At 42.9% G+C, this 26,774-nt stretch overlaps 1 protein-coding gene across 5 annotated transcripts in view; it reads right to left on the bottom strand.

Moving 5' to 3' along the window:
- Positions 1-5,831: 5,831 nt before the first annotated feature.
- Positions 5,832-26,774, bottom strand: part of PRDM15 (PR/SET domain 15) — an 87,540-nt gene continuing 66,597 nt past the window's right edge. For all 5 annotated transcript variants that reach the window (XM_068270384.1, XM_068270386.1, XM_068270383.1 and 2 more), the window contains 8 exons: positions 25,084-25,247; positions 24,130-24,209; positions 21,691-21,810; positions 21,043-21,174; positions 19,178-19,261; positions 17,669-17,844; positions 13,285-13,482; positions 5,832-6,697 (listed from right to left, as the gene is read on the bottom strand). In XM_068270384.1, coding sequence (XP_068126485.1) covers positions 6,188-6,697; positions 13,285-13,482; positions 17,669-17,844; positions 19,178-19,261; positions 21,043-21,174; positions 21,691-21,810; positions 24,130-24,209; positions 25,084-25,247 — 1,464 coding nt within the window. In that variant the 3' untranslated portion in view covers positions 5,832-6,187. The remainder of the gene's footprint in view (positions 6,698-13,284; positions 13,483-17,668; positions 17,845-19,177; positions 19,262-21,042; positions 21,175-21,690; positions 21,811-24,129; positions 24,210-25,083; positions 25,248-26,774) is intronic.

The following is a 26,774-nucleotide window of genomic DNA, read 5'->3' as shown; positions in this document are numbered from 1 at the left end:
GGGATTCTGTGTTTGTATGAGCTAGTTCACCCCAGAGCGAGGTCATTTTCCCCCCAAATACAAACAGGGGTATACAAAAACTGTAAAATGGCTTTTACAACAAAAATATCACTGAATAGAGCAAATTTAAAGCATTCTTTCCCAAAAGCTGTTCACTTCCAGGTCAAAGTGTACTTCCTGTTTGCATTTAGCGATTTTGTAGATCTTGTGGCAAATGCTACAAAATCAGTAGGCATGAATAAAAAAATAAAAAAAAAAAAAATCACTTGGCACATGCCGGGAATCACTACTGCAAATCGCTACAAAAAGCGCTATGCACTTGCGATTACGCTTAGCGATTTCTGGTGCGAACTAGCCCTTAGAGACATTTTAATATATGCTTGTCAAAAAAGTAAGCACTGATGCAGAGCTATTTGCACACAGGTGCTTTGGTAGACCCAGGAGAGGCTGCACAATAGGGTGACTGTCTGCAGCACACAGATCTGGTGTTTCACAGCCATGGCTCCAGGCAATGTGAGCACAGAAATAGAAGCACTCAATTAGCTGATGCAGGTACTTCCACCCTGCGTTATATTTCACCCTTTATCACGTTAGTCAGTTGCAGATCAGCCCACAGGCGGGACGAGGTGACAGGTGTCACACCACACACACAAAAGACATGAAGGCTGCGCTGAATATAAAGAAATTCTCACCCTCAGTAATACCACAGCACTGAATGAAATTGTGCAACCCTACACTAATCAGCCAAAACAACATAAAACCACTGGCCTAATAGGGGGCCAACCTCTTTGTGGCGCCAAAACAGCTCTGCTAGATTGATATATGAACTCCATGAGACCTCTGAAGGCATCTTAAAGGAATACTATCGATACCCAAGTGTTCTAAAATGACAATGTACAAATAATGTCTAAGTAGCTGTGTAAACATTTTCCCACTTTTCATGTTAAATATCAGAGGCAAAAGCTGTAATTTATTGAGGGTAGGATTTAGCTATATTGGGACAAATGAATTGCAGAAGGGGTGTCTGCTTCAATGCACAGCCAGAGTTGCATAGCAGACTACAGAAAGCAAATATCAAACATATCAAACTCTGAAAGCAAAAACAATATGAAAAAGCTGTGACAATTAATTACATTTCCTCTGCTCTTTTCAGACACTACAGTCAGAAACAAAGCTCACAACAGCTGCAGCTCCTGTGTCCTGTCTCTCTCTGTCACACACAGAGCTACACAGAGTTAACTGATCAAGTGTGAGGGGAATTTCCCCTCTCCTCATGGCTCAGTCAGCCGTCAGTTTTGGCGTCAGTAAACTCTGAATGTATTTTGCTAACAGTAGACAAAGAAGTTGCTACTAAAATGTATACACCAGTACTTAGCAGCACTTCCCAAACAATTCCTGTGTCAATTGAAAAAAAATATGTGAATCGATAGTATTCCTTTAAAGAGACTCTGAAGCGAGAATTATTCTCGCTTCAGAGCTCATAGTTAGCAGGGGCATGTGTGCCCCTGCTAAACCGCTGCTATCCCACAGCTAAACGGGGGTCCCTTCACCCTCAAACCCACCCCGCAAAAGTTGGTCGTAAAATTGGTCATATATTTCCTCTTCCTGGAGGCAGGGCTAACGGCTGCAGCCCTGCCTCCAGTCGCGTCTATCAGACGCGCATCGCCGCCTCTTCCCCGCCCCTCTCAGTGAAGGAAGGCAGAGGGGCGGGGGAGAGGCGGAGATACGCGCTGACAGACGTGCGTGGGGCAGGGCTGTGGCGGTTAGCCCTGCCCCAACCAGGAAGAGATCCCCGGCTGCTCGGAGGGGATTTGTGAGGTGAGGGACCCCCGTTTAGCGTCGCGATAGCGGCGGTTTAGCAGGGGCACACATGCCCGTTATCTATGAGGTCTGAAGCGAGATTTATTCTCGCTTCAGACTCTTTAAGTATAGTAGAGAGTTTTTGGACTGGCACTGGAGCACTGGTTAGAGCCACTGAGGGAGTGGTGTATCCACTGTGCCTCCGGAAAAAAGGTCCAAAATGACAGCAGTTAAAGGGGCTCTACAGCGAAAAACTGTAAAATTTAAAATATGTGCAAACATATACAAATAGAAAGTACATTTTTTCCAGAGTAAAATGAGCCATAAATTACTTTTCTCCTATGTTGCTGTCACTTACAGTAGGTAGTAGAAATCTGACAGAAGTGACAGGTTTTGGACTAGTCCATCTCTTTATAGGGGATTCTCAGGGATATATTTATTTTCAAAAGCACTTAGTGAATGGCATGGCAGTTGCTCTGTCCAACTGCCAAAAAACTGTGTAGAGAGTAGGAAAGCTGGCCAACATTGTTTAAATCCTTTTTAGGGAATAGGTTTATAAAGAATAAAAGCCTTGATAAGAATCCCATATGTAGAGATGGACTAGTCCAAAACCTGTCACTCCGTCAGATTTCTACTGCCTACTGTAAGTGACAGCATTATAGGAGAAAAGTAATTTATGACTCATTTTACTCTGGAAAAAAAAATGTACTTCTTATTTGTATATGTTTGCACATATTTTAAATTTTACAGTTTTTCGCTGTAGTGCCCCTTTAAGTAGGAAGCTTCCGGGTACCAGTTGCAAAAAGAAAAAAACACTTTTATTTCATCCTCAGGACAAAGATTAAAAGGCAGAGGTTGTAGCCTTACAGTCTGTTTTGCAGAGTCTAGCTCTGCTTCCTCAGAGGCAAAAAGATTTGCCATAAATCCATACTGTAAATCTTTTTGCCTCTGAGGAAGCAGAGCTAGACTCTGCGAAACAGACTGTAAGGCTACAACATCTGCTTTTTAATATTTGTACGGAGGATGAAATAAAGGAGTTTTCTTTTTGCAACTGGTGCCCGGAAGCTTCCTAATTAACTGCTGTCATGAAGGCATCTTAAAGCGGAATATAACCCTGCATTTCAACTTTGCTCTAAAACATTATTTACAGCATATTATATGCAAAAAGCATTTTTGTTTTACTAGACCAGCATTGGAAGGGTTAAACACAGAGGTTTTAAGTTCCTGCAGACGTTCAGATAGTTACATTCTATTTAGTTATATGTATATATTTAGAAATGTTACACACTCTTTGGCTGTCCTCCAACTCCTTCTCAGTGAGAGAGATGAGTCACAATAAACACTTAGATACTTTTTGTTTACACAAATGTATCTAACTCAAGTTCGGATGGGTCTGCAAAAATCTCCAGGGACTTTAAAGCCCTGTGTAACCCTTCCAATGCTGGTCTAGTAAAAAAAAAAAAAAATGCTGGTTGCATATAATATACTGTAAATAATGTTTTAGAGCAAAGTTGAAATGCAGGGTTATATTCCGCTTTAAGCTGGCTATACATCTAGTGATTGTGCAGCCCAGGGGCGTAGCAATAGGGAGTGCAGCGGTAGCGACCGCATCGGGGCCCTTGGGCCAGAGGGGCCCCGAAGGGCACTCCCTCAACTACAGTATCAGCTCTCTATTGGTCCAGTGCTCATAATAATCACTTCTATAGATACTTTGAATAGTGGTAATCATTAACAAGCTGTTCCCCATCCCCTTCTTGCACCTCTGACACTGTAGTTGCCATTGGCAGATTTTGGTGCACCGTATTAATTGTTATGTATAGAGTGCTTGAGGGGCCCCATTGTAAGACTTGCATCGGGGCCCACAGCTCCTTAGCTACGCCACTGGTGCAGCCAGATCAACCGGATTAGATATTTTAGCAAATCGAAAGAAAATTGGTGGCACAACAAGAATGCTTAATCGTTGATTTGACCAATTTAGGGCCAAAATCGGTCAAATGCATAGAGCATGCTGGATAATCTCAGGTCGACTTGGTCAATTTGGGTGCGCCGCAGTAAAGGCATGTGATGTTGGGATGAGTGACCAATGTGGAACCCCTGGCCACTGTTAATACACCAGAGCACCAGGCAGACCATGGCCTCAATTCACTAAGCTTATCTCCTGTCTTTAATAACGTTTCTAGAGTTATCACCATGGTGATGAGGCATGTCATATTCAGGAAACATTTTACCTCAAGCAAACCTAAAGTTAACGCTTCTGTCTTTAAGTTAACCCTTCAATCCTTAAAATAACTCCAGAGTTAAAGACGGGCTGTTTATTAAAGAGACACTGAAGCGAAAAAAAAATATGATATTATGATTTGTATGTGTAGTACAGCTAAGAAATAAAACATTAAGATCAGATACATCAGTCTAATTGTTTCCAGTACAGGAAGAGTTAAGAAACTCCAGTTATCTCTATGCAAAAAAGCCATTAAGCTCTACGACTTTCAAAGTCGTGGAGAGGGCTGTTTTCTGACTTTTATTATCTCAACTGTTCCTGAACTATTTAATTTTTCTCTGCCAGAGGAGATGTCATTAGTTCACAGACTGCTCTGAAAGAATCATTTTGAATGCTGAGTTTTCTAACATTGCATCATTCTATAATATGTGCAGATTACACAACAAACACTATATACCTGAAAATAAAAATATGAGAATATTTTCTTTGCGGCTAATCTTCTAGTAATTATTTATAGTACACAACCAATTCACTATATCATATATTTTTTTCCAATTCAGTGTCTCTTTAACTGCATGTGAAAATAACTACAGAGGAGGTAACTTAAAGTGGACCCAAATTAAAAATACAAGATTTCAGAAAAAAATCTATTTTCTAAATTATAATAATAAATAGCAGCCTTTTTTCAGCTGCATGATGACAAATATAAAATATTTTACATTTATTGGAGGAACCCCTCCCTTCCTTTCAAATTGCCGGGACAAAATCCGGCAAACTGATGGAGTAAGTGGTGTCTGGAAATGGAGGAATTGCTAATGGCTGCCCCCAGTATAACCCTAGTTATGAAAAGAGAAGGGTGAAAAGCATGCACTGAAATGCTCATAGGTTTGAAGGAGTGTTTATTTATCTTTGTATGTGTCAGAGTGGTGCAACTGAGAATTTTTAATTAAAAAAAAAAGTTTGGTTTGGGTCCGCTTTAAGTAATGAAGAGATAAGATCACTCTCTTACTGTGTGGTGGTACGTTTTCTCTTGCTTTATTATCTCCAGCATGATCTTAGTGAATTGAGGCCAATGTCGTTTCTAAAAATGACCAGCACACTTCACAATATATTCTTCTGAATAAACTTCTATTTTATTCAGAATGTAAAAAGTGCAAACATACGGTGACCATCCATGGGATTCAATCAGCATAGTTTTGATCATCCATATAGAATCACAATATTCTTTAAATAGCCAGCACCCATTGATCAAAGGACAGTAAGGCCCGGTTCACATTATCTTTTTTTGCGGAGCCGGCCGTATGGATCCGGCCATCAGGATCAGGTAAAAATTGTCAGTTTTTATTGCCAGTGTGCTGTAAACTGTCAGTTTTCTATTTGTTCCTATGCAGCTGCAAAACCTTCCGTTTCCGTTCTACTAAGTGAAACAGTCCGGAAAATTGGGTCCTGCAGAATTTTTTGTCCGCTGAGCGGAACGGACAATGGATCCATACAAGCGGATAGATGTGAACGGATCCATTGGTTTAACATTGGATCCGTTCGCATACCGGACCGTCTGTACAGTATACGTTCCGCTCACCACTAATGTGAATCAGGCCTGAAGTACAGCACTACAAAGTCCCACGTGTCACCTGATGAAACACGGTGACTGACTCTGGCCACAAGCTGTTCTGGGCTATTCGCCCATTATCAAGCCATAACCTTGTGCACATCAGAATATATTGTGAAGTGTGCTGGTTCTTTCAAAAAACTCCATATACTCTGCATAGCACTGCAAAAAAATAATAAAAAAAAACAACATCTGCACTATAAATGCATAATAACAGAATATTTATTTTCAGTGGGTTTCCAACTGTCCAGCTACATCTTTTGGCAAACAGACACAGAACTTACACTGCCATGGCAAAAACAAAATGGCTCCACAAAAGGTCAACCTCGTTTCCCTTCTACCTGTGGATCATTTACACAATTTTTATGAGACCTTCATAACTGTTAAACCAGTTTGAGAAATAAATTGCCCCTCTTCTCATCACAATACATTGTCACATATCCACAAAAAAAAAAAAAAAAAAAAAGATTCAAAAAAAAAAAAAAAGTTCATATAATTTAAATAGGCCTAGTAGTAACAATCCTTCCAGTTCAGAGTGTGGTCAGCAGCAAGTTCACAGATCAGTAACTGTACATTGGCTCCTGGGTGTCTGCTTCGCCATTCTGGCCGGCATGTGTAGGGGAAGCCGGAGGAGCCTGCTCAGTCTGCTCTGTGGGAGGGTCTTCCTCTATAGGAGGTGGAGTTTCATCCACTGGCACCACCCTCCAAGTTAGAGGTCCATCTGTGGCAATCTGGCCTCCAAGGGGGGCTATAGAGTTCACAAAGGTGGTGAGGTTAATAAAATGTGCTACAGGGTGGGAGCCTGGAACCTCAGGGGCTGCGCTGATGGCCAGCTCGGCTGGTCGGTTATGCAGCACGGCGCTGCCGCTGACAGCATCAAAAGTCACAGTGAGGATGGAGCTATCCAGTTGAAGTTGACGGTCAGAAGAAGTCAGGTGACCTACAGACACTGGCTGCAAGCTGGCAAACTGTGCACCTGCTGTAGTGGTGATAGGAGTCACAGTTATATTGGTCAATCCCACAGTACTGGATGGGGCAGTGACATTGCCATCACTAATCGTTACCACAACCTGCAACAACAAGAAGAATCAAATGATGAGGGACGTTAAAACCCATTTCCCTAACTGAATTTCTAACTCAAACAGGAAATATGGCTAGTGTGGAAGATAAATAAAACTGCTCAGGCTTTTATTACCATCTCTGCCCAAGAGGAAACTTTCCCTTAATTTCCAGTTCTCCAAAACCACCTTATAGGAGCTACAAATTCTTCACTTCCTGTACTAACAGGAAGTGGATTAAATCTCTCCAACTGTGACAGAGACAGTAATTAAGCACTGTACACCTTTGTAGCAACAAGAGTAGTGGGCAGGCACACGGAAACAACACACGTGGAGAGGACAAATTAGAATGCGATGTGCAGTCTGTTAGTGTGCTCTGAGCTGAAGCAATATAGAGCGACAAAAGAAAAGTTCGGCACGAACGTTGATTTATTCCTGATGCACTTGCATTCCATTCTTGTTGAGAAAAGTTCAATTCCTATTCAAACAGTTGATATTCAGGATAATACTTACCATGCATAAGATGGAGGGGGTGTGGGATGGGCAGTGGGTGCCAACTGGTGCACGGCACACCCACTGGTGCATCCGCTGGCACCCAATGCCCATCTCACACCCTTTCCATCTTATGCACGATAGGTATTATCCTGAATGTCAATTGTTTGGATATGAATTGCATTTCCAGTAATGCTTGTCAAGACAAGTTCAAGTGCATCAGAAATAAATCAACGTTAGCAGTACCAAGCTTTTCACAACTTTTTGTAGCATGGGGTAAGAGTAGAAACTCCAGGTTTTTTTATTGCCATCAACCATTTGCGATGGCAATAAAAGGACCAACAGGTTTTATACGAAAGTCTTGGAGGTCTATGGGGATCCTTGAGACAGGATTTCTTTCACAATATCTCAGCAGGCAAAAATCACTGGTCATAATGATATGTAGTTTGTGACAGGTTTACATTCATTTAGATAAGTGATAATTATAAACGCAAGAAAAAACCAAGTGCAGCAGGAGAGGGCTGCTGGTAATAGAAAAATGGGTCCAATACATTCACAAATCAAAACCAAATGCAAGCCAGTGAATACCAGTGCCACTAAATATATGTAAAAAATAAAATAGGTCATATATACCGGTATCCCAAGCTGTCTCCTAAAACCACATCCTTAGTTAAAAGGCCTATAGTTTGTAACAAAATATATCCTCAAAGGATTCAACTAAAAGAAGTGAGAACAAGTGCCAAAAGCACTTGCCCATTCAGTACAAAGCTATGCTGAGCCTCGATCGGGTGCTACTGCCGCCCCATCTGGCTGGATCAATCCAGCAGAGAATCGGCATTTTCAATCTATACATGATCAATATTTCAACTGCCCCATTAATCAAAAATGCTTTAGCTTCAAGATTTCCATTGGATTTGATGATTACTGTAATCGAATGTCTAAACTATGGATAACAAAAACCAAAAACCTATTAGTGTATGTAAACCTTTATTGTTAAAGTTTTAAATATAGAATGGGGAAGGGTTACAATTACCGCCAGTTTGATTTTTCTGTCTCCATTGTGGAGATTTCCTCTTATTTACTGAATTTTGGGACACCCGTGAAATTCACAGGAGGGGAGTGAGATTTCCCCATGAGAAGTAACAGTAGTAAACAGAAATTCCAACACTTCTCCATTCTGGGAAATAAAAAAAAAAAAAAAAAAAAAAGTGTCCATCTTGTGGTCTAAGCTTACATTTGGAAAAGGTCACCCTCATTACCTGTCCTTTCTGGCACCCATTGCCCAAAACAGGAAATGAGTAAAATTCTCCACAATATGTACCAATACAGTAATAAAAACCTGGCATTGGTTGTTTACATTCTATGCTCTGTCCAAACGCCAAATACAAATTTTGGGTGGAGTTAAGCTTAAAGGGAACCAGTGTCTGTCTATAGATAGAGAATCAGCCCTGACTCATAACTTATGCAACCCTTACTCCCTCTCTCCTGCTTCCTTCCTTGGATTAGTAGGCACTGATCTAATCAATGGCCATCACCAATATCACATGAATGGAGATGGTGACAGCTAAGGCCCATAACCACACTGGCCTGAACTCGGCTGTGGCAAACAAAAACGACCTCCATGGCAGCGAATCGGGCAGTCAGACCAGTGTGGTTACAACAGCCGCTTGACAATTGCCAAAGATCTGGCATGTTTAATCTTTAGCGGAGCACGACACCTGAACACCACACAACATTGTTCTTTCCACCACCCCATCCGCCGGAAGCCGCTCCGCCCCAAGCCATCCCTCCGCTTCCCCCACATAAGATTTACATTGCCAGCCGGAGGCTGAAGTTTATAAGGAGTTGTGTGCTCTGTCGCCCGCCAGGGTTGGGCGTCAGAGCTCTGCAGGACATCTTTAGGTGAATATGTAGCTTTATACAGGGGAACAGCTTAGCAAGTGAAGAAAGTTTTATTGACTCGGGATGGAGTCTCACTTTATAAACAGTAAATCAGAAAAACCGAGAGCCCAAAATAGTGTAATATGTATTGGATAATGGGACAAAGTGAAAGGTAAGTATTATACTTACAAACGTGGGTTACCGCAAAGGCAACCACTGTGGAAGCAGGTGGGGAGATTAGACCTGTCCCCACTCAGGATTAAGACGTCACTCTCTGTAGATAGAAGGAAAAAAGGGTATTCACCCTTCCACCAAGGGTGGATGATTTGATCTGTAGGAATGTACAGAGGCGCCAATAGAGTAAAAGACACTAAAATTGTTAAAACGTTCAGTAGGCGGTGGTGGACCAGCTACTTGAAACAGACACGATGCTTGTCGATTCTGGAAACAATCATTTATTCACATATACTTCTATAGAAACTGGCAACGCGTTTCACGGGCACAATCCCGCTTCATCAGGCAATATATAAAACGCAGTAATACACTGAAAATGACAAAGATAAACAATGCGCAATCAGGCTGCTGTGTATGGGGATATTCATAAATAATGCGTATCAAAAGAGTTTGATAACAATGGGGCAATTTTGGTACATGTGGAGGAGTGGAGTGGGCAGATGTGTCAGATCTGCAGTGCAGAGTCTGTGATGGATATAACAGGTTGGTAGATAAAGCGTGGTATGGGGTCCAAACAGTAATCACTATAAGTATGGGATACAGAGTTCACTTAAATTATAGGGTGTATGGTAGCAGTGTGGTCAGTGTTCATATAAGTGTATTTGAGGGGTGTGAGTAAAAAAGTATACAGGAAAGAACGTCCAGGAGGGACAAACAGATGCTTATTCTATGGTGAGAGGAGGGTATTTAGGGGGTGAGACTGCCAAAGTATCGACCAGAGATTCAGAATAACCAGAAAATAGAAATGTCACTTATCAGCAAAGAGTCCAATATCAGTTTGGCACCTCTGTGCTGGCTAATGGGTTCACTGCGTTTAAATACATTGCTGGGGGATAGTAGATTGATTGATTGGTTGATTGATTAGGGGGAGGGGAGTGGGGGCGGGGAGATGACTGCCCTATCCAGAAAGGGAAAGAGATCGGAGAATGGGAGTGCGCCCTGTCAGTATTGTCCCACGTGTGAGGCTCTACTGTGTTCTGCCTCGTACGAGTGCTATGGGCGGGGATGGAGCTGGAATGGTGGGCAGTATAGGGAACTGGCAAGGGGCGGGAATGTGGTGACGTGGCGCTAGGAGTTTGTGTGCGCATGTGCGAAGGGCGCGTGATGCGCGCATGGTGTGAGGAGCATAGAGCCTCTCACCCACTGCGCAGGCGTGCCCTTACATGTATGGAGGCGGCCATTGGGGTTGAGGGTGCTCTCCGGGGATATGAGGGTTATAGTGGGCTTATGATGTCGTTCAAATCAGTGCGCAAATAAGTTTCATCTATTCATGACTCAACTTCCATAAAAAGACCTGTGTTGCAGTGTCTAATACAAAAATATAATAATAAATAGAAAATATACGTGTATACTATTTCTAGTATATGTAGTATGGAATCATGTGATATGATGCTGCCCTCTAGAGGGGACAGAAAGGAAAAACTAGAAAGGAAGATGCATGGAGATGTCTTCATTATATTGGATACATTATATTTCATTAAAATATAAATATGCAATAAAAAATAATAATAATTAGACTGAGGTAAGCAATATAAAAAGAATATCATGTAAAAAGTAAAAACAGGCTGGGAGATAAAAACAATGATATTGATAAATTTGAATTATAAATTAAAGCATAAAATTGAAGAAGATAAGGGAGGTTATGAGAATGAGGTTAAAATGTACAAACATCTACATAAAAGGTCAACATAAACGAACGTAATAAAAAGGAGGCGACTATTTAAAAAGAGACAAATTTGATTGCAGGGTGTGTGAAATCAGATAGTTTAAATAAATTACTGAAGAAAATTATCTAGAGTCAGGGTTTTTAGTATTTGAATCCAGTACATTTCTCGTTTTTTCAAAATGTCAAAAGAATCCGATCGATTAAGTGGAACTGATTCGATAAGTTTGATGCTAAACAGCTCTGGATTACTGCTGTGATGGGACGTGAAACGCTGTGTAGGGGGTATTTATTGAGTATGTTCCTTTTGTGTTGCCCTATTCTACTCCTCGCTTGTTGGGTGGTTCTACCCACATACTGCAGCTGACAGGGACAGGTGATCACATAAATGACATTCTTGGTTTCACAGGTTAGATGATCCTTGATTTGGTATTCGGTATTAGTGATCTGGGAGGTAAAAGAGGAGGTGGGTGTTATGAATTGACAGGCTAAGCATCTTTTATGGTTGCAAGGAGTGCAACCTGGAACTGCGGTAGAGGAATTTTGTGTAGTCTCTGTCAGTATCTGACGTAATTCGCTGGGGGCTAGAATACTGCGGAGGTTGGGCGCCCGTCTGAATGTGATGGCAGGTTTGGGGGCTAAGAGTGGTCGATGACATTTTTTACATGATATTCTTTTTATATTGCTTACCTCAGTCTAATTATTATTATTTTTTATTGCATATTTATATTTTTATGAAATATAATGTATCCAATATAATAAAGACATCTCCATGCATCTTCCTTTCTAGTTTTTCCTTTCTGTCCCCTTTAGAGGGCAGCATCATAGCACATGATTCCATACTACATATACTAGAAATAGTATACACGTATATTTTCTATTTATTATTATATTTTTGTTTTAGACACTGCAACACAGGTCTTTTTATGGAAGTTGAGTCATGAATAGATGAAACTTATTTGCGCACTGATTTGAACGACATAAGCCCACTATAACCCTCATATCCCCGGAGAGCGCCCTCAACCCCAATGGCCGCCTCCATACATGTAAGGGCACGCCTGCGCAGTGGGTGAGAGGCTCTATGCTCCTCACACCATGCGCGCATCACGCGCCCTTCGCACATGCGCACACAAACTCCTAGCGCCACGTCACCACATTCCTGCCCCTTGCCAGTTCCCTATACCGCCCACCATTCCAGCTCCCTCCCCGCCCATAGCACTCGTACGAGGCAGAACACAGTAGAGCCTCACACGTGGGACAATACTGACAGGGCGCACTCCCATTCTCCGATCTCTTTCCCTTTCTGGATAGGGCAGTCATCTCCCCGCCCCCACTCCCCTCCCCCTAATCAATCAATCAATCAATCAATCTACTATCCCCCAGCAATGTATTTAAACGCAGCGAACCCATTAGCCAGCACAGAGGTGCCAAACGGATATTGGACTCTTTGCTGGTAAGTGACATTTCTATTTTCTGGTTATTCTGAATCTCTGGTCGATACTTTGGCAGTCTCACCCCCTAAATACCCTCCTCTCACCATAGAATAAGCATCTGTTTGTCCCTCCTGGACGTTCTTTCCTGTATACTTTTTTACTCACACCCCTCAAATACACTTATATGAACACTGACCACACTGCTACCATACACCCTATAATTTAAGTGAACTCTGTATCCCATACTTATAGTGATTACTGTTTGGACCCCATACCACGCTTTATCTACCAACCTGTTATATCCATCACAGACTCTGCACTGCAGATCTGACACATCTGCCCACTCCACTCCTCCACATGTACCAAAATTGACCCATTGTTATCAAACTTTTGATACGCATTATTTATGAATATCCCCATACACAGCAGCCTGATTGCGCATTGTTTATCTTTGTCATTTTCAGTGTATTACTGCGTTTTATATATTGCCTGATGAAGCGGGATTGTGCCCGTGAAACGCGTTGCCAGTTTCTATAGAAGTATATGTGAATAAATGATTGTTTCCAGAATCGACAAGCATTGTGTCCGTTTCAAGTAGCTGGTCCACCACCGCCTACTGAACGTTTTAACAATTTTAGTCTCTTTTACCCTATTGGCGCCTCTGTACATTCCTACAGATCACTTTATAAACAGGATCACTTTAACTCCACTAGCTGCATGTTTGTTCCAGGCCTGGATCTAATATACCACTGAAGGCAAAAGATCAATCAGCATGAAAGCCGTGCAACTGACGTCTTAGAGAAAACCAAGAGGAATGTGTAGTCTGCCATCTTTAATTTATTTTTCACTAGAGAAAATGATTTAAAGAACCTGTCTTGGTCCCTCTAATGTCTTACCTGTTGTAGAGTCTCCACAGCAGAGCCATCCTCTTCCCCAGCTCCACCAGCAAACTCCACCTTGTTACTGTACTGTGAGAACTCCTCCTGGGCCATCTCTTCCTCCTCACCATCTTTGTCCTGATCTGAATTGCTGGAGCTCAGCCGATGTGGCTTGCTCGGTGGCATATCTTCATCATCTTCTACATCCAAATTTGGCTGCAAGAGACAGACGACCAATTATGTTACAGGCCTCAATTGATGCAGCTACCAGGACTGAAGAGCTAATTAATGTATTTCTGATAGTGTGGATGACCTGCAGGGTCTCAGTCCATGCGAAATTGGTGCCTTCAAAAAGGTGTGAGCTACCAACATCCCCAAATAAATCATAAGCCACATTTCAACACCCACAAACACTAAAGAACTAAGAGTGGACCCATCACCTACGGCAGTGTTTCTCAAACTGTGGTCCATGGAACTCTGGTGGTCCTCTGGCATCGGATTGGTAACTGCCAGCCAAGAGCTCTGACTTGAATATCTGCTCAAATCATATTTGATCACTGCCAGAAGCATTAGTCAAGTATACTAGTAATTTAAACATGCTAAATTTAAAACCAAATTGCCTCCAGATCAATATTGTAATTACAATGTCCAAACAATCCGCACAACGATCTTCTAAACTTGGTCTGTTGGAAGATAGTTGGGCGTGTGCAAGGCTGGCAAACAAGACGTCCAACTGATAACAGGTTGTTTGCCAGATCCATCTGGTGGATCAACCTGCCCAATAATCATGCAGGTTGGCATGTGTACGTATTTGTCAAGTAAACAACTTGTTGTGCAGTTGGTCTTGTTGTGGGGTTGGTTGTGCATTATGCTGAACGAGTGTATGAGCCTTTAGACTGCTGGTGATATAAAAGACTTTCAAAACAATACAAGTCAGGGGGTCCTCATATCTCTTCAGGGAAGGAACCAGTCTTAAATCATAATTGCTTTATTGATCATGGGGCAATCTGGGGTTGACTTACCACTTGTAACTGCACATTAATTGTAGGATTTTCTTCACACAATAAGTAGAGACTATAGCTGGGCTTCAGCATCTTTGACACATTAGCATAGTCCATACACCATAGGCTGAGAATCACTGACTACACCAAACGAAACCAAGTGTGTTAGCTGGCCAATAGTTCAGGTGATTGTATTGGCACAGTACCACACCTGGCATCCGTTAATAAACAGTGAATAGCTTGTTATTTCTGAGCTGGTTACCTGGATGATGCTTAATGACTCTGCTCGCATGGATGAATATTCCTGGAGATGGTTCAGCTCCTCAACCCACACACAAAATACCTAATGCAGATCAGGTTTATCTTGTCAAATCTTAGATGTTCTATTACAGGGTCAGTCTGCACAAACGTTACAGATTCATTCTAGGAAAAGTTCTGTGGGCTGAGAACTTCCGGCTTTTTACATCTATTGAGGGCCATCGATGGGGAGAAGACCCCACGCAGAGGTGCACACGCACAGTGGTGGTCTCCCAAAGGTATCAGTACTGAATAGTTTGGGGGTGGAGTCCTGTACAGACGCCTCACTCTGGCATATCAGAATTTCGGGTACAGTTTCTTTGGGAAAATCAGAGGAGGGAAGGTGGCATGGCGCAAGAGTGGCTTTTGGCAAGAGGGTAAAGGAAGATAACAATGTCCTTGAGGGTTGGCTTTTAAGGATCCAGCATTCCAGATCTTTTAATGTGCTTAGGGAACACCTGTATACACGGCAGAGGTGGCCGCCTTAACTGGGTCTCATATAGCATACGTATGCACCTTTAATGTTAAAAGCTCCTGCCCCCAATGGAGCCTCAATTCCAAAGTAAACAATGGACTGAACATACACAGATGACACAAGGACACTAGGAGATGAGCTTTGATCCTTTGTATTAGTTTCAAATGCACGTGGCATAGATGGATCCTGCTGCACCCAATTATTACGGTTATTGTGTATTCATATAGTGTGGAGATCTTTAGCAGCATTTTATAGAGTACACAGTCCTGCCCCAGTCCCACATTAACCCCTATATTTGTATAAGTGCAAGTCTAAATAGGGATTGCTCTCCACTCATACATGCCACTTTTTTTTTTTATTTCAAACAAAGGTGGAATTTCACTTTCAAATCCCTGGGCGATGGACACAACTTCATTTGAGTGCGAGTATGCTTTAAAGTAGAAGCACAGACAGCAGGAATAACACAAACGTTACACTCTTAAGAAATATAAACTATGCCCTCTTTCCGTTCTAACGATTCAAAGATCACAACATAAATTAATACAAAATGTAGAAGCCATATGTGGAAAGCTAAGTACACCCCATAATTTAGTAGTTTGCTGAACAGCCTTATAATTGCATTATGGAGGAATGTTGGCCTACTCTTCTTTACAACACTGCTTCAGTTTACTAAGGTTTGTGGGCATTTGTTTATACACAGCTCTCTTAGTTCCTACCACAGCATTTTGATTGGGTTGAGGTCTGGACATTGACTAGGCCATTGCAACATCTCAAGTCTTTTCTTTTTCATCCACTCTGGTGTAGATTTGCTTTAGTACTTAGGATCATTGTCTTTTTGTGCCACCCAATTTCAGCCAAGCTTTAATTGAGGCAAAGATGGCCACACAGACCCTAGAATACTTTGGTTTACGTAGGAATTTGTGGATTACTCAATGACTAAATTGTCGAGTTTCTGTGGCTTAAAAACAAGGCCAAATTATCACAGCTTGACAGTTTAGTATGATGTGTATTGGCGGTTCTGCTCCTGACCCGTGATTACTGTGATTGGCTCACAGTAATCACAATGTAAAAATAGGGAAAGGATGGCTTTGGCCCTTAAAGGACTTACAATGCGAGGAGCCAAAAAAAAAAAAAAAAAGTTATGTACCTCATAGCAATTGCAGACCTCAGGGCAGACTATCAGCAGATTCCTTTTCACTTTGTTCTGCTCTGTTATGTAAATCCAGCTTTCATTGCAGGGCATACATTTGAAATCGGTGCTAGTAGACTTGGGCGTAGGATACAGCCGGTATATGGCTGATCCTGCTTCTGCACAAGTCCGGGCTGTGTTAATTACTATTCCCCCTCCAGGCCATCATGGATAGTGGGGGGAATGATATAATTCGGCCTCCAGCGATTGCTGGAGGCCGAATTATTGTGTTTTTTAAGCAACTTCGGCTCAGTCTTCTGACGGCGCCGACGTTACTCACTGAGCGCTGCTATATATGTGATTCCTATACTAGTCTAAGGTGGCGCTGATTGCAGAGGCCCGACCCTCCCCAGGGTCGCCTTATCTGATGGCCGCTCTGAATTGTCGCTGTAAAAATCTATTGCCTGCGCAGTTCGCCGAGCCGCTAGTGCGGCTGCGTAGATCAGAGCAAATTAGAGCGGTGGGAGAGAAGACGGCCTGGGGACAGGGCTGAAACCCTGCGCAGCCGCTGAAGCGGCTCGGTGAACTGCGCAGGCAATAGATTTTTAAAGCGCCGATTCACAGCGGTCATCAGATAAGGCGACCCTGGGGAGGGTTGGGCCCTGCAATGAAACCTGGATTTACATAACAGAGCAGAACAAAGTGAAAAGGAAGCTGCTGATCATCTGCCCTGAGGTCTGCAATTGCTATGAGGTACATAACTTTTTTTAGGCCCCTTGCACTGTTAAGTCCTTTAAGGGGCCAGTCCCAAAAGGGTTAAAGAAAGAAAGCCAGACCTTATAATGTTCCATCAGGCTTTAGCAATATTCCGTTTTACACTGCTGCCACCTAGTGGTTTCTTTCTACGGAAGACTAGGGATGATCAATGTGATGCAGATCATTTTATGTAATGGTTATGCAGCTTGACCTTCGATTAACAAAAATTGACAGTAAGTTTTTCTGACTGGACCATTTTCAAAGGTGCATATAAAACTTTCATGAAATTTGAAAGCAAGGAGAAATTATTTTCATCTCATTGATCACCCCTACATATGAGAAGACATCTAGTTCAGTAGTGTCATTTTAAACCCTGTTCTGCCAGCTACAGAATGACAGGATGAATAATCCAGCCAAAAGAGGACTGCGTCTATCATATGATCATGAAAGCACAACTCTACTGACAGGTTTAAAAGACCACAGAAACATCATTTTGGCTTTTAAAACCACAGTTCAGGGATCATTTTTTTCTGAATGTCCACAATTGTATTTATAGACTGCACCAAGGATGTGTGTGGTGTTGCAGCTGCCAGTGGATTTAAAAAACCCATAATTAGAGGAGCAGGAAGGGGAGGGAAAGAGAGTAAGGGGAGGGAAAAAGAAGGGATGGAAGGGGAAAAAATGAAAGGAGGAGCAGGAAGGGGAAGGAATGAGTCACCATTGTAACATTCTTGCAGCACCTACCCCTGGGTGTTTCCTCCTCAGATGGCGGCTCATGGACGCTCGGGTAGAGACCTTCGTTCCACAGAGATGACAGGTCTGGGCTTCCACTTTGTCATGCGTGAGTTGGACGTGTTTCTGGAGCATGTATTCCGTGACGTACTTCTTATCGCAGACCGCACACGTCCACTGCTTCCCTACTATAGCAAAGAGGTAACAAAGAGCAGGCAGCAAATTAGGAAAGGAGGTTGCCATAACACTACACATGTAAGATATCTACTAATATCACTCGCAGCTACTCACCTCATCATATCCCAACTGGACTACTGTAACACCTTTCTCTGTGGTCTACCAACAAACAGATCCTCCTCACATTTCAAATACTGCCCCCCTTTTTTTTTTTATTGCATTATATGCGGTAGGTGGCAAGAGTCTGTAACCCTCCCCTGGTTTATAGCGGAACCTAATGAGTTTGCTGAAAGGTTGGTGTGACTGCAGTCTTGGGGCTTGATTCACAAAGCGGTGATAACTCAGTTATCACGCCTAAAAGACTTTAGGCGTGATAACCTTTGCACCACTGAGTTATCACCTATTTGTGCTGCTCATCGCGCGAAGCTACCGCGCGTAAGCGCGCGCGCGCAAAATCCCATAGGGCTTAATGGGAGCTTCGCGCGAAGCGCCGGGTGCTGCGCACTTGCGCACGGAAAACTTTGCACGCGGAAAATTCGCGCGAGTTTCTTCTTATCACGCCTAAACTGAGTTTAGGCGTGATAAAGGGCTTTTCACAGGCATGCAAACACTTTGCACCGCTTTGTGAATCAGGCCCTTATTCAGTACTCATTAGCCACTATGTATGGGTAAGGTGACTGGTCTTTGGCTATGCAGTGCAATGTTTGCCAACACCTTTCTTTCAGGACCAGGAAATTAGTTCAGCAATGCGTGCTAGAGAAGCTACACAAGACTGTGGGATCAGAGTAGACAGCCGAGCCTTCACTCTGCCCCAAGATCCATAAGACTTGGGTGCCCATGATCCGCATACCAGCTACCAGTTGTACTTCCTTGGACCAGCTGTGGTGGGTACTAACCAATGCATACTGGGAACTAAACACAAGACCAACCATTTTAGGGATGATCTAAACCAGTCATCTAGCCATCCCAATTTGGCACTTGTCTTCTTCCACCACATTACATTCAAGTACTGACAGTCCACTTGCTGCCCAATATGTCCCACCCCATGACAAGGATCACGGTAATGAAATAATCATTGTTATTAACTCCACCTTTCAGTTTTTAATGTTGTGGCTTTTATCAATAGGGGCAGATGGCATTGTATGAAACATAAAGCCCCTTCCCTGGAGTCAAATGGCCACCCATTTTCAGTAACAAGTGGCGGCTGGTGCAAAATGCTGCCAGCCATTGGAAGAGACATCCTGTGGCCTATTAGGATCACATGATCTCTAGAGATACTGCTTGCAGTAAACACTCACGCTTTGTGTAAACCTGGTTTCATTCCATATAAGGAGCTATATTCACCTGAATGAACCAGTTTGTGGGTCTCCATTGTGTTCTTCTCACTGAAGGTCTTCCCACACAGTTCACACATGAAATCCTTGATACCTGCAGGACAAGTCAGACTTTAGTAGGCTCATGTAATACTCTGGGGCTGCAATAATAAGGCACATCCAGTGGGAAACTATTGGCACAACTACAGTATATACTATATAGGATGGATATAATGTTTTGCGGTTATTTAGGCATCAGGCAGACTCAGAGTGTGCTCCATGTCACTGCCTCATCTTTAGCTAAAAGCCAAAAAACTCTACTTGTGCAGAATACCGGGAGCATCTATCTGTGCATGGTTTCCCAGACAACCACATGCAACAAACAGTTTTGAGTGTTCCAGTCACACAATCTAATTTATAGCATGAACGCCCATTGAGTCTGCAAGTGTGTGGAAACAGCCCATTGATTTAACATGGTCTGTAAGTTCTAATGCATTTTTTTATGTGTGAAACAAACAGATGGTCGTAGCTAGCGGAAACAGAGCCTTACAGGAACACTCGTTGAAACATCACCCAAGTGTTCCTGAAGAGGTTTTTCAGTAGTAAAAATCAACATGCCTCCATGTAGCTACCTTAATAGGCTCCCAAAATGCCTTATATATTTAATAGGGTTGCTGGATTTACTCCGGTGGTAATAAGTTGCTTAGCGTCAAACTGGCAACAGATATCAGGAGATGTGGATTAAGTAACAATTGAGATAGTGGGGAAACCTTAAGGAGAATCTGTACTGTAAAATTCTTACAATAAAAAGCATACCATTCTATTCATTATGTTCTCCTGGGCCCCTCTGTGCTGTTTCTGCCACTCCCTGCTGCGATCCTGGCTTGTAATTGCCAGTTTTAGGCAGTGTTTATAAACAAAAGACATAGCAAGTCATAGGCTGAGAGTAGCTCTGTGTGTGAGTCATACAGAGTGTGCAGGGAGCCTGGAGAGGGTGTGTATAGCTTCTATCCAATCACAAGCAGCACAGCACATTCCAGCCTGACTGCCTGAGCCCGACAGAGGAGAGAAGATTAGATCATATAACAGATATAACACAGCCACTGTGCAACCAGGAAAGGCTGAAGTAAGACAGAGCGCATTAGAACAGCTGTAGGAACTTATAGGATAGAAGAAATAAGGCTCAACATTTTGTTAGAGTCTCTTTAAAGAGAATATAAGGTGAAAATAAATAAATACCCAAGACAAGGCAAGCCACTTGATCCAATAGAAGCTTCCTATACTGTCCTCCGGTCCCCCAAATCTGAGCGCACTCACCAGCCCCTTCACCCCCCCCAAAAAAAATACTGACAAGGCCTTGAGTGTTGGAACCTTGGGGGCCGTGCTCCTTTTTTCGAAATAAGCCCGGCCGTACTACGCCTGTGCAGTAAGCTACAGTTGGTTGTGCAAGATCTTGTTCGCAGTACAGCCATGCTTAAGTATCCTATTACCAGAGGTTCGTCTCGCGTACACTTTAAATACACTACTTAAAAATGTTGGAAGTCGAAAGGGGCATTTAACATATTGAACATACATTTGTTATTAAAATAGTCTAGGTTGCAGCTATGCAAATTCACAACTCAGACTTTGCTGTTAATGCTGAGAATACACGATGCATTTCTGCCGCTTGATCGTTTCTGCCGCTCAATTCTGCAGTCGATTCTCTTATCTTCCACTCATTTCTCGTATCCTTTTCCAGTCACTTCTATCAGAAATTGTGCGGCGAAACAAACGGGAGATCGGACATGTCGGAAATGATCTATCGAGCCATCTATCTGTGGCAGAAACAGTGTATTCCCAGCATTAGATAGTTAATGGTCTCGGACGCTGAGAAATCCACAATGGGAGGTCACTTACCAGTGTGCCTTTTATAGTGCTTCAGCATGTTGACCTTCTGTGCAAACTTGCGGTGGCACTCTACACACTCGTACTCCTTGATGCCTTTGTGCAACTTCATGTGATGGCGCAGAGCGTGTTTCGTCTTCATTCCTTGGGATCAGAGGTGACATGGACAATCAATATACCAGCTACATGAAGTGAAAAGATGGATACATGCTGCCATCCTTAGCCAGTTACTTGGCTGTCATGCTCTAGCAGCATTATACCTAGAGGAAGCATGCAGCCACTGGAGTCACAGCCCCTTTAGAAAAAAATTCTGAAACAGAGTCAGCAGTATATTCACCTTCTCAGTTCAGGAATCCTTTAAGACTAAGTTTACACTGATGTTTTCGAGGTGAATTGCTACTATCTTCAGCTGCTCTTGGAAAAGAGGCCTGAAGGTGGTGTCAGAGGCAGTGCCATGGATGAAGCTTGTTTTCCTTATCTACATATTTCTCTTCTACTTTATCCATTTTCAGTTAAACATAAAACATATATTGCACTGGCAAGCAAATCTGACTCATGAGCACCATATGTTGCCCACAACTTTGCTTCTACACACGGATTATACTCATCAGTCTGACAGCCATTGTTTAGTATTGGGTTCAGTTGAGCTACACACGCTACCTTTGCCGCACTCTGCACAGAGATACTCTCGGATATTGTCATGGACTCTCATGTGTTCCTTCAACATGTCCTTCCTGGCAAATGACTTTCCGCACTGATCACACCCGTGGCTTTTCACCCCTGGAACAAAACACCAATGTAATGAGCTGGAATGAAAGGATTTCTCAATACCAACATGTAAGGTGTACAACAGTAAAAATGATATTCTATAGTATCTATGCAGATCCAGAAAAAAGGGAGAATTTCAAGGTGTTTTGAATCCGGGAAAAAAAATTGAATCAAGCCCATGGTGGCCTAGATGACCTTACCCTGCAAAGCCTGGTGCTGCCCATTGTTTGACGTCCCTCCTGATACCAGTCCCTCTTCTTTGACAGCCTCTGTGGAAAACCCTCTCAGATTTTCCTCCAGCAGTGACTAGCGATGCGCATCCATGAATTCTGAACCGTGCATGCACAGCAAAAAAAACAAAAAAACAAACCTCATCCACTATGCATTCTGTCATTACGCATGTACGGTTCAGAACTTGCACAGTTCCAAATTGCTTGGCACCGCTCGGGGGAACTTCCAGGAGGCTTGGGACAGAAGAGGACCGGGAAAAGGATGGACCCCAAAGCAGAGCTGGGACAAGGTCCTCCAGCACCCAAGGCTGAGACACCAAAGTGCGCCCCTCCATCCCTCCCACCCCAGCCGTCACACACTGATTGCTATTAGACTAAGAGGTGCCACAGGGCCCACAACCTCCCCAACACCTTAATATCTAGTTATCTGGCTTGCAGTCACTGCTATGTATCCCCTTTTCTTATTTCTTTCTGCTTCAAACACAATTAGGAATGACAGCTCAATGAATTTTGCGCCCCCTCCTACACTGCGCCCTGAGGCTGGAGCCTCTCCAGCCTATGCCTCGGCCCGGCCCTGCCCCAAAGATAATGAGCAGCAACAGGCTTCTCAGGATGAGGTAATCCCAGTCATCCATGGGCTTAAAGTACCCCTGAACCGCATGCTGTGTTTTAATTAAGAACAGTGTTTTTCTGTGCTGCATGTGCTGTGACCGAGTCACAGCACAAACCTCACCATCATTTGCCCCCGCTCTGCCGTCCCGTGATCTTCGACTTCTGACAGAATATTGATGCAGGGGAGAGGAAGCGGCAGTTTAACCCCTTCGCCGCCTCTATGATCTCCTCTCCACCTTCTCCTTCGTCCTTGCTAGAGGCATGGTTACCACCTGTCTCTCAGCTCTCACTATGCAGCAGGAGAGCTGTGAAGCGTGACTGCAGGCAGAGCCAGCCAGGTACTGCATATGGATACATTTTGAAACAGTGGCACTAATATTGCATGTGTGCGCCCTCTTGTGGCAATCAGGAACATTACAGCCTGTCCACTGCTCTACACTAAGGGCTCTTTCACACTACAGGCAGCGGTAAAAGGCTAAAACGCTGCGTTTTGGCTGAAGACGTTTTGAAGGCGTTTTAACTCCAACACGTTACTATCAATTGTAATGAGGAACGCCGCGGTCAGCCATAAAAAAAAAAAGCTCCTGGGAGCTTCTAAACGCAACGCTCCAAAACGCAGCGTTGAGTGTGAAAGGTAAAATGAAAGTCTATGGACTTTCATTTTATCTTGGAAAACGCCAACTATGGCCGTGGCGTTAAAACGCTGAAAAAGCCCTCTAGTGTGAAAGGGCCCTAAAGAACAGATGTAACTAATGTATTACAGAAGTTGGTGCTGACCCGGAAGGAAGCAGAGGGTCAGTGCAATTACTGTGCGTGTGCAGAAATTGAGATGTGTAATTACAGAAGAGCGAGGGAGCAGGAGTGCCCGATACGACAACAAGGGAAATCCTAATAAGGTAAGTAACTGTGTCATGTTTTTCCCCTGACAGGTTATTTTTATGGATTCAGGTGTATGTTAAAGGAAATCTAAATTGATTAAAAAAAAAAAAAAAGCTCAGTTCAACATACTTGGGGCTTCTTTCCATCTCTTGCAGTTGTCCTGTGCCCGTGCCATCACTCCACCATCCTGTGGTCAGCTGTATTGCCCTTCGAACAGCTGTATGCACAGCCTAGTACCTCCTCATCGCAATCCCATGAACAGCAGAGTTCTGCACATGCACAGTATGTAACAATCACTACGGCGCATGCACAGAACGCTCTCTGCTACGGGAGCCACACATGCACAGTAGCCTGCAACCAGCCAGCTTTGAGAGGAGCAGTGCGGTTAACTGGACGGCACGGGCACAGGCTGGACTGCAGGGGGCTGCAAGAAACCCCAGGTAAGTAAAACCGCTTTTTATTTATTTTTTTGCTTAATTCAATAGTTTATTTCCCCATTCAGAGGTGCCTTAAGGTAGTGTTGGTCCAAAAGAATTCCACTATTAAAGATTGCTCATCACTTCCAAAGATTCTACAGAACTCACTATAGCAAGTCATTTAAATCTGATACCTGAATGGATAAGTTTGTGCCTCTCCAGATTTCCTATGCTGTTGAAAATCCGGCCACAAATTTCGCAAGGATGTATATATCTGCACAAAACAAAAAATACAGCACAAACATACAACGTGAGCATACAGTAATAGGTCATGCACAGGAGAAGCATAACAAGTAATATACAAAGGTATGTTTTTAATGCCGGCTTTATGGTGACCATACACAATTAGATCAGAAAGAAATTCCAGCACCAACATGCTGAACTGCCTTTATATCGATTTGTGTATTTGAAGTTGAAGTATCTGAGATTTGTGTATTTGATGTCCAGCCAGCCCTTGATCAATAATATTGGAGTCATCGCCCCCCCCCCCCCCCCCCCAAAAAAAAACAACACATATATAAGTAAATACTTGTTCTACTTACATAATATGTGTATTGTATAGTCCTCATTTTTATTTCAGTGTATCCTATATAGTAAATAAAGAGGAAACTGTTCCAGGCATTTTGCATCGTAACTGCCTCTGACTGAAGCCAACCATGCTGTCATTTCCTCCCTTACTCTTTTTTTTTTTTTTTTCCTTGGAAACTCCACTGACAAAATGTAGCTTGCTTTGTAAACTCAAGTGAGCACAGCATAGATCGTATTTCAGCAGCTTGTGCAGAGGGGTGAGGTGTATTTCCCTTCTTAGCCTTGTATCACACTGAACTGCCATCAGCCAATCAGTGAGGAGCAGGAATGTGGGAGAGCAGATAACTTCCTTCTCCCCAGCAATGTACCAGAATAGAGCCAGGCTGACTGAGATAAAATTCATTACAGCAGAAACATTTATAATTACATTGGAATGCTTGAAATGCAGACTGCATGTAGACTGCATAATAAACATAGAGCAGGGGGTAAATGGAATTTAATTTTATGATCTGTCCGTGACAAATTACAGTACGGTAGGAATTTGGTTACAGGATGCTTACTTTTGCACCTCTGGATCTGGGAGGTTCTCACGGTGGATGACCATGTGGGCGTGGTACGTTGCTTTGAGAGCGAATCGTCGATGACAAATAGTGCAGTTGTAGCCGTTTTCCGAGTGGACATCCATGATGTGCTTTAGATATTCCTTCCCCCGAGCAAATGAGATCTGGAATAAATTATGGCAGAACATCAGATTTCATTCATAAAGTGTTGACAAAGGGATTCACATGAGATCTCCTGGGCCTTATGATTTATCACTTACTACGTGGCATTGCTATGTGGCATGTGACAGCCAGCAAGATTATGGTTGCCCAACAACCTGAATTCACTTTTACAGCAGCTTAAGACTGTAAATGTTGTTTTAAAGCAAATCTGCAGACAGATATAGGTCTCTGTCAAGGAATAGGTGAATTGTAATATGCACTCATCTGCTGTTCAGCCTGGGGAGATGCACATCCCTCCTGCAATCACACATATTGTATTAGGTGTCACACTTGTCGGTTTTCTCAAGCAGTAGCTGGGTAGTGGAATGGTTAAGAGCTCTGCCTCTGACACAGGAGACCTGTGTTCAAATCTTGGCTCTTCCTGTTCAGTAGCACCTATTCAGCAAGGAGTTCTTTTGGTTGAGACTCCTTAAAGGGGCACTATGGCAAAAAAAAATTGTAAAGTTTTAAAATATGTGCAAACATAGACAAACAGGAAGTATGCTTTTTTTCCCCAGAGTAAAATGAGCCATAAATTACTTTTCTCCTATGTTGCTGTCACTTACAGTAGGCAGTAGAAATCTGGCAGAACAGACAGGTTTTGGACTAGTCCATCTCTTCATGGGGCGATTCTCAGAGATTTATTTATTTTCAAAAGCACTCAGTGAATGGCGGTTGCTCTGTCCAACTGCAAAAAAAATGTGTAGCGAGCAGGGAAGCTGGCCAGCATCATGGTTTAAAACTTTTTTTAGGGAATATCTTTATAAAGAATAAAAGCCTTGCTGAGAATCCCCTATAAAGAGACGGACTAGTCCAAAACCTGTCATTTCTGTCAGATTTCTACTACTTACTGTAAGTGACAACAACCTAGGAGAAAAGTAATGTACTGCTCATTTTACTCTGGAATAAACATACTTCTTATTTGTCTAGGTTTGCACATATTTTAAATTTTACAATTTTTCGCCATAGTGCACCTATGGGTCTACATCACAGTGCGTTCCAATTTTGTGCCCGTAATTTTTCATATGCTGCAAGCTAAATTGTAATTGTCAATGCACACGTTTTGCAGGAAAAAGCAGAAAGCTGTGTGATTTAGAGACACTTGGTGAACACGACTGCAAAAGGCAAATGAACGCCAACAAATGCCCATTTTCTGAGTGAGGCCATTGACTTGAATGGCCAGTGCAGCCGTGCTCACTTTGCTGTCCGTGTGAAAACGTGTACGATTCTAGCAAGTGTATTCCTTGCCTCAAAGACAAGTGTGACCACTAAAATACAGTTAATAGTTTTCCTGTCTTGAACCAACCACCCCCCCCCCTCCCCAAGAGTGGAGGCGCATCCCACAGTTTGCTTAGGTCAATGAACTGTAAGTTCAGCCAACACAAAATTACTCTGCCTTAACTTAGCAGGTGTAGTGCCCTTTATTGCGATACTGTGACTGCAGCAAAGTACCACATTGCGACTTGGCACAATGTTTCAGGCTGTTGCCA

This window comes from Hyperolius riggenbachi, chromosome 2, assembly GCF_040937935.1.
Source record: "Hyperolius riggenbachi isolate aHypRig1 chromosome 2, aHypRig1.pri, whole genome shotgun sequence".
Taxonomy (NCBI): Eukaryota; Metazoa; Chordata; class Amphibia; order Anura; family Hyperoliidae; genus Hyperolius; species Hyperolius riggenbachi.
The sequence above is the reverse complement of the archived record's forward strand: the minus strand, read 5'-3'. Positions and strand labels throughout refer to the sequence as shown.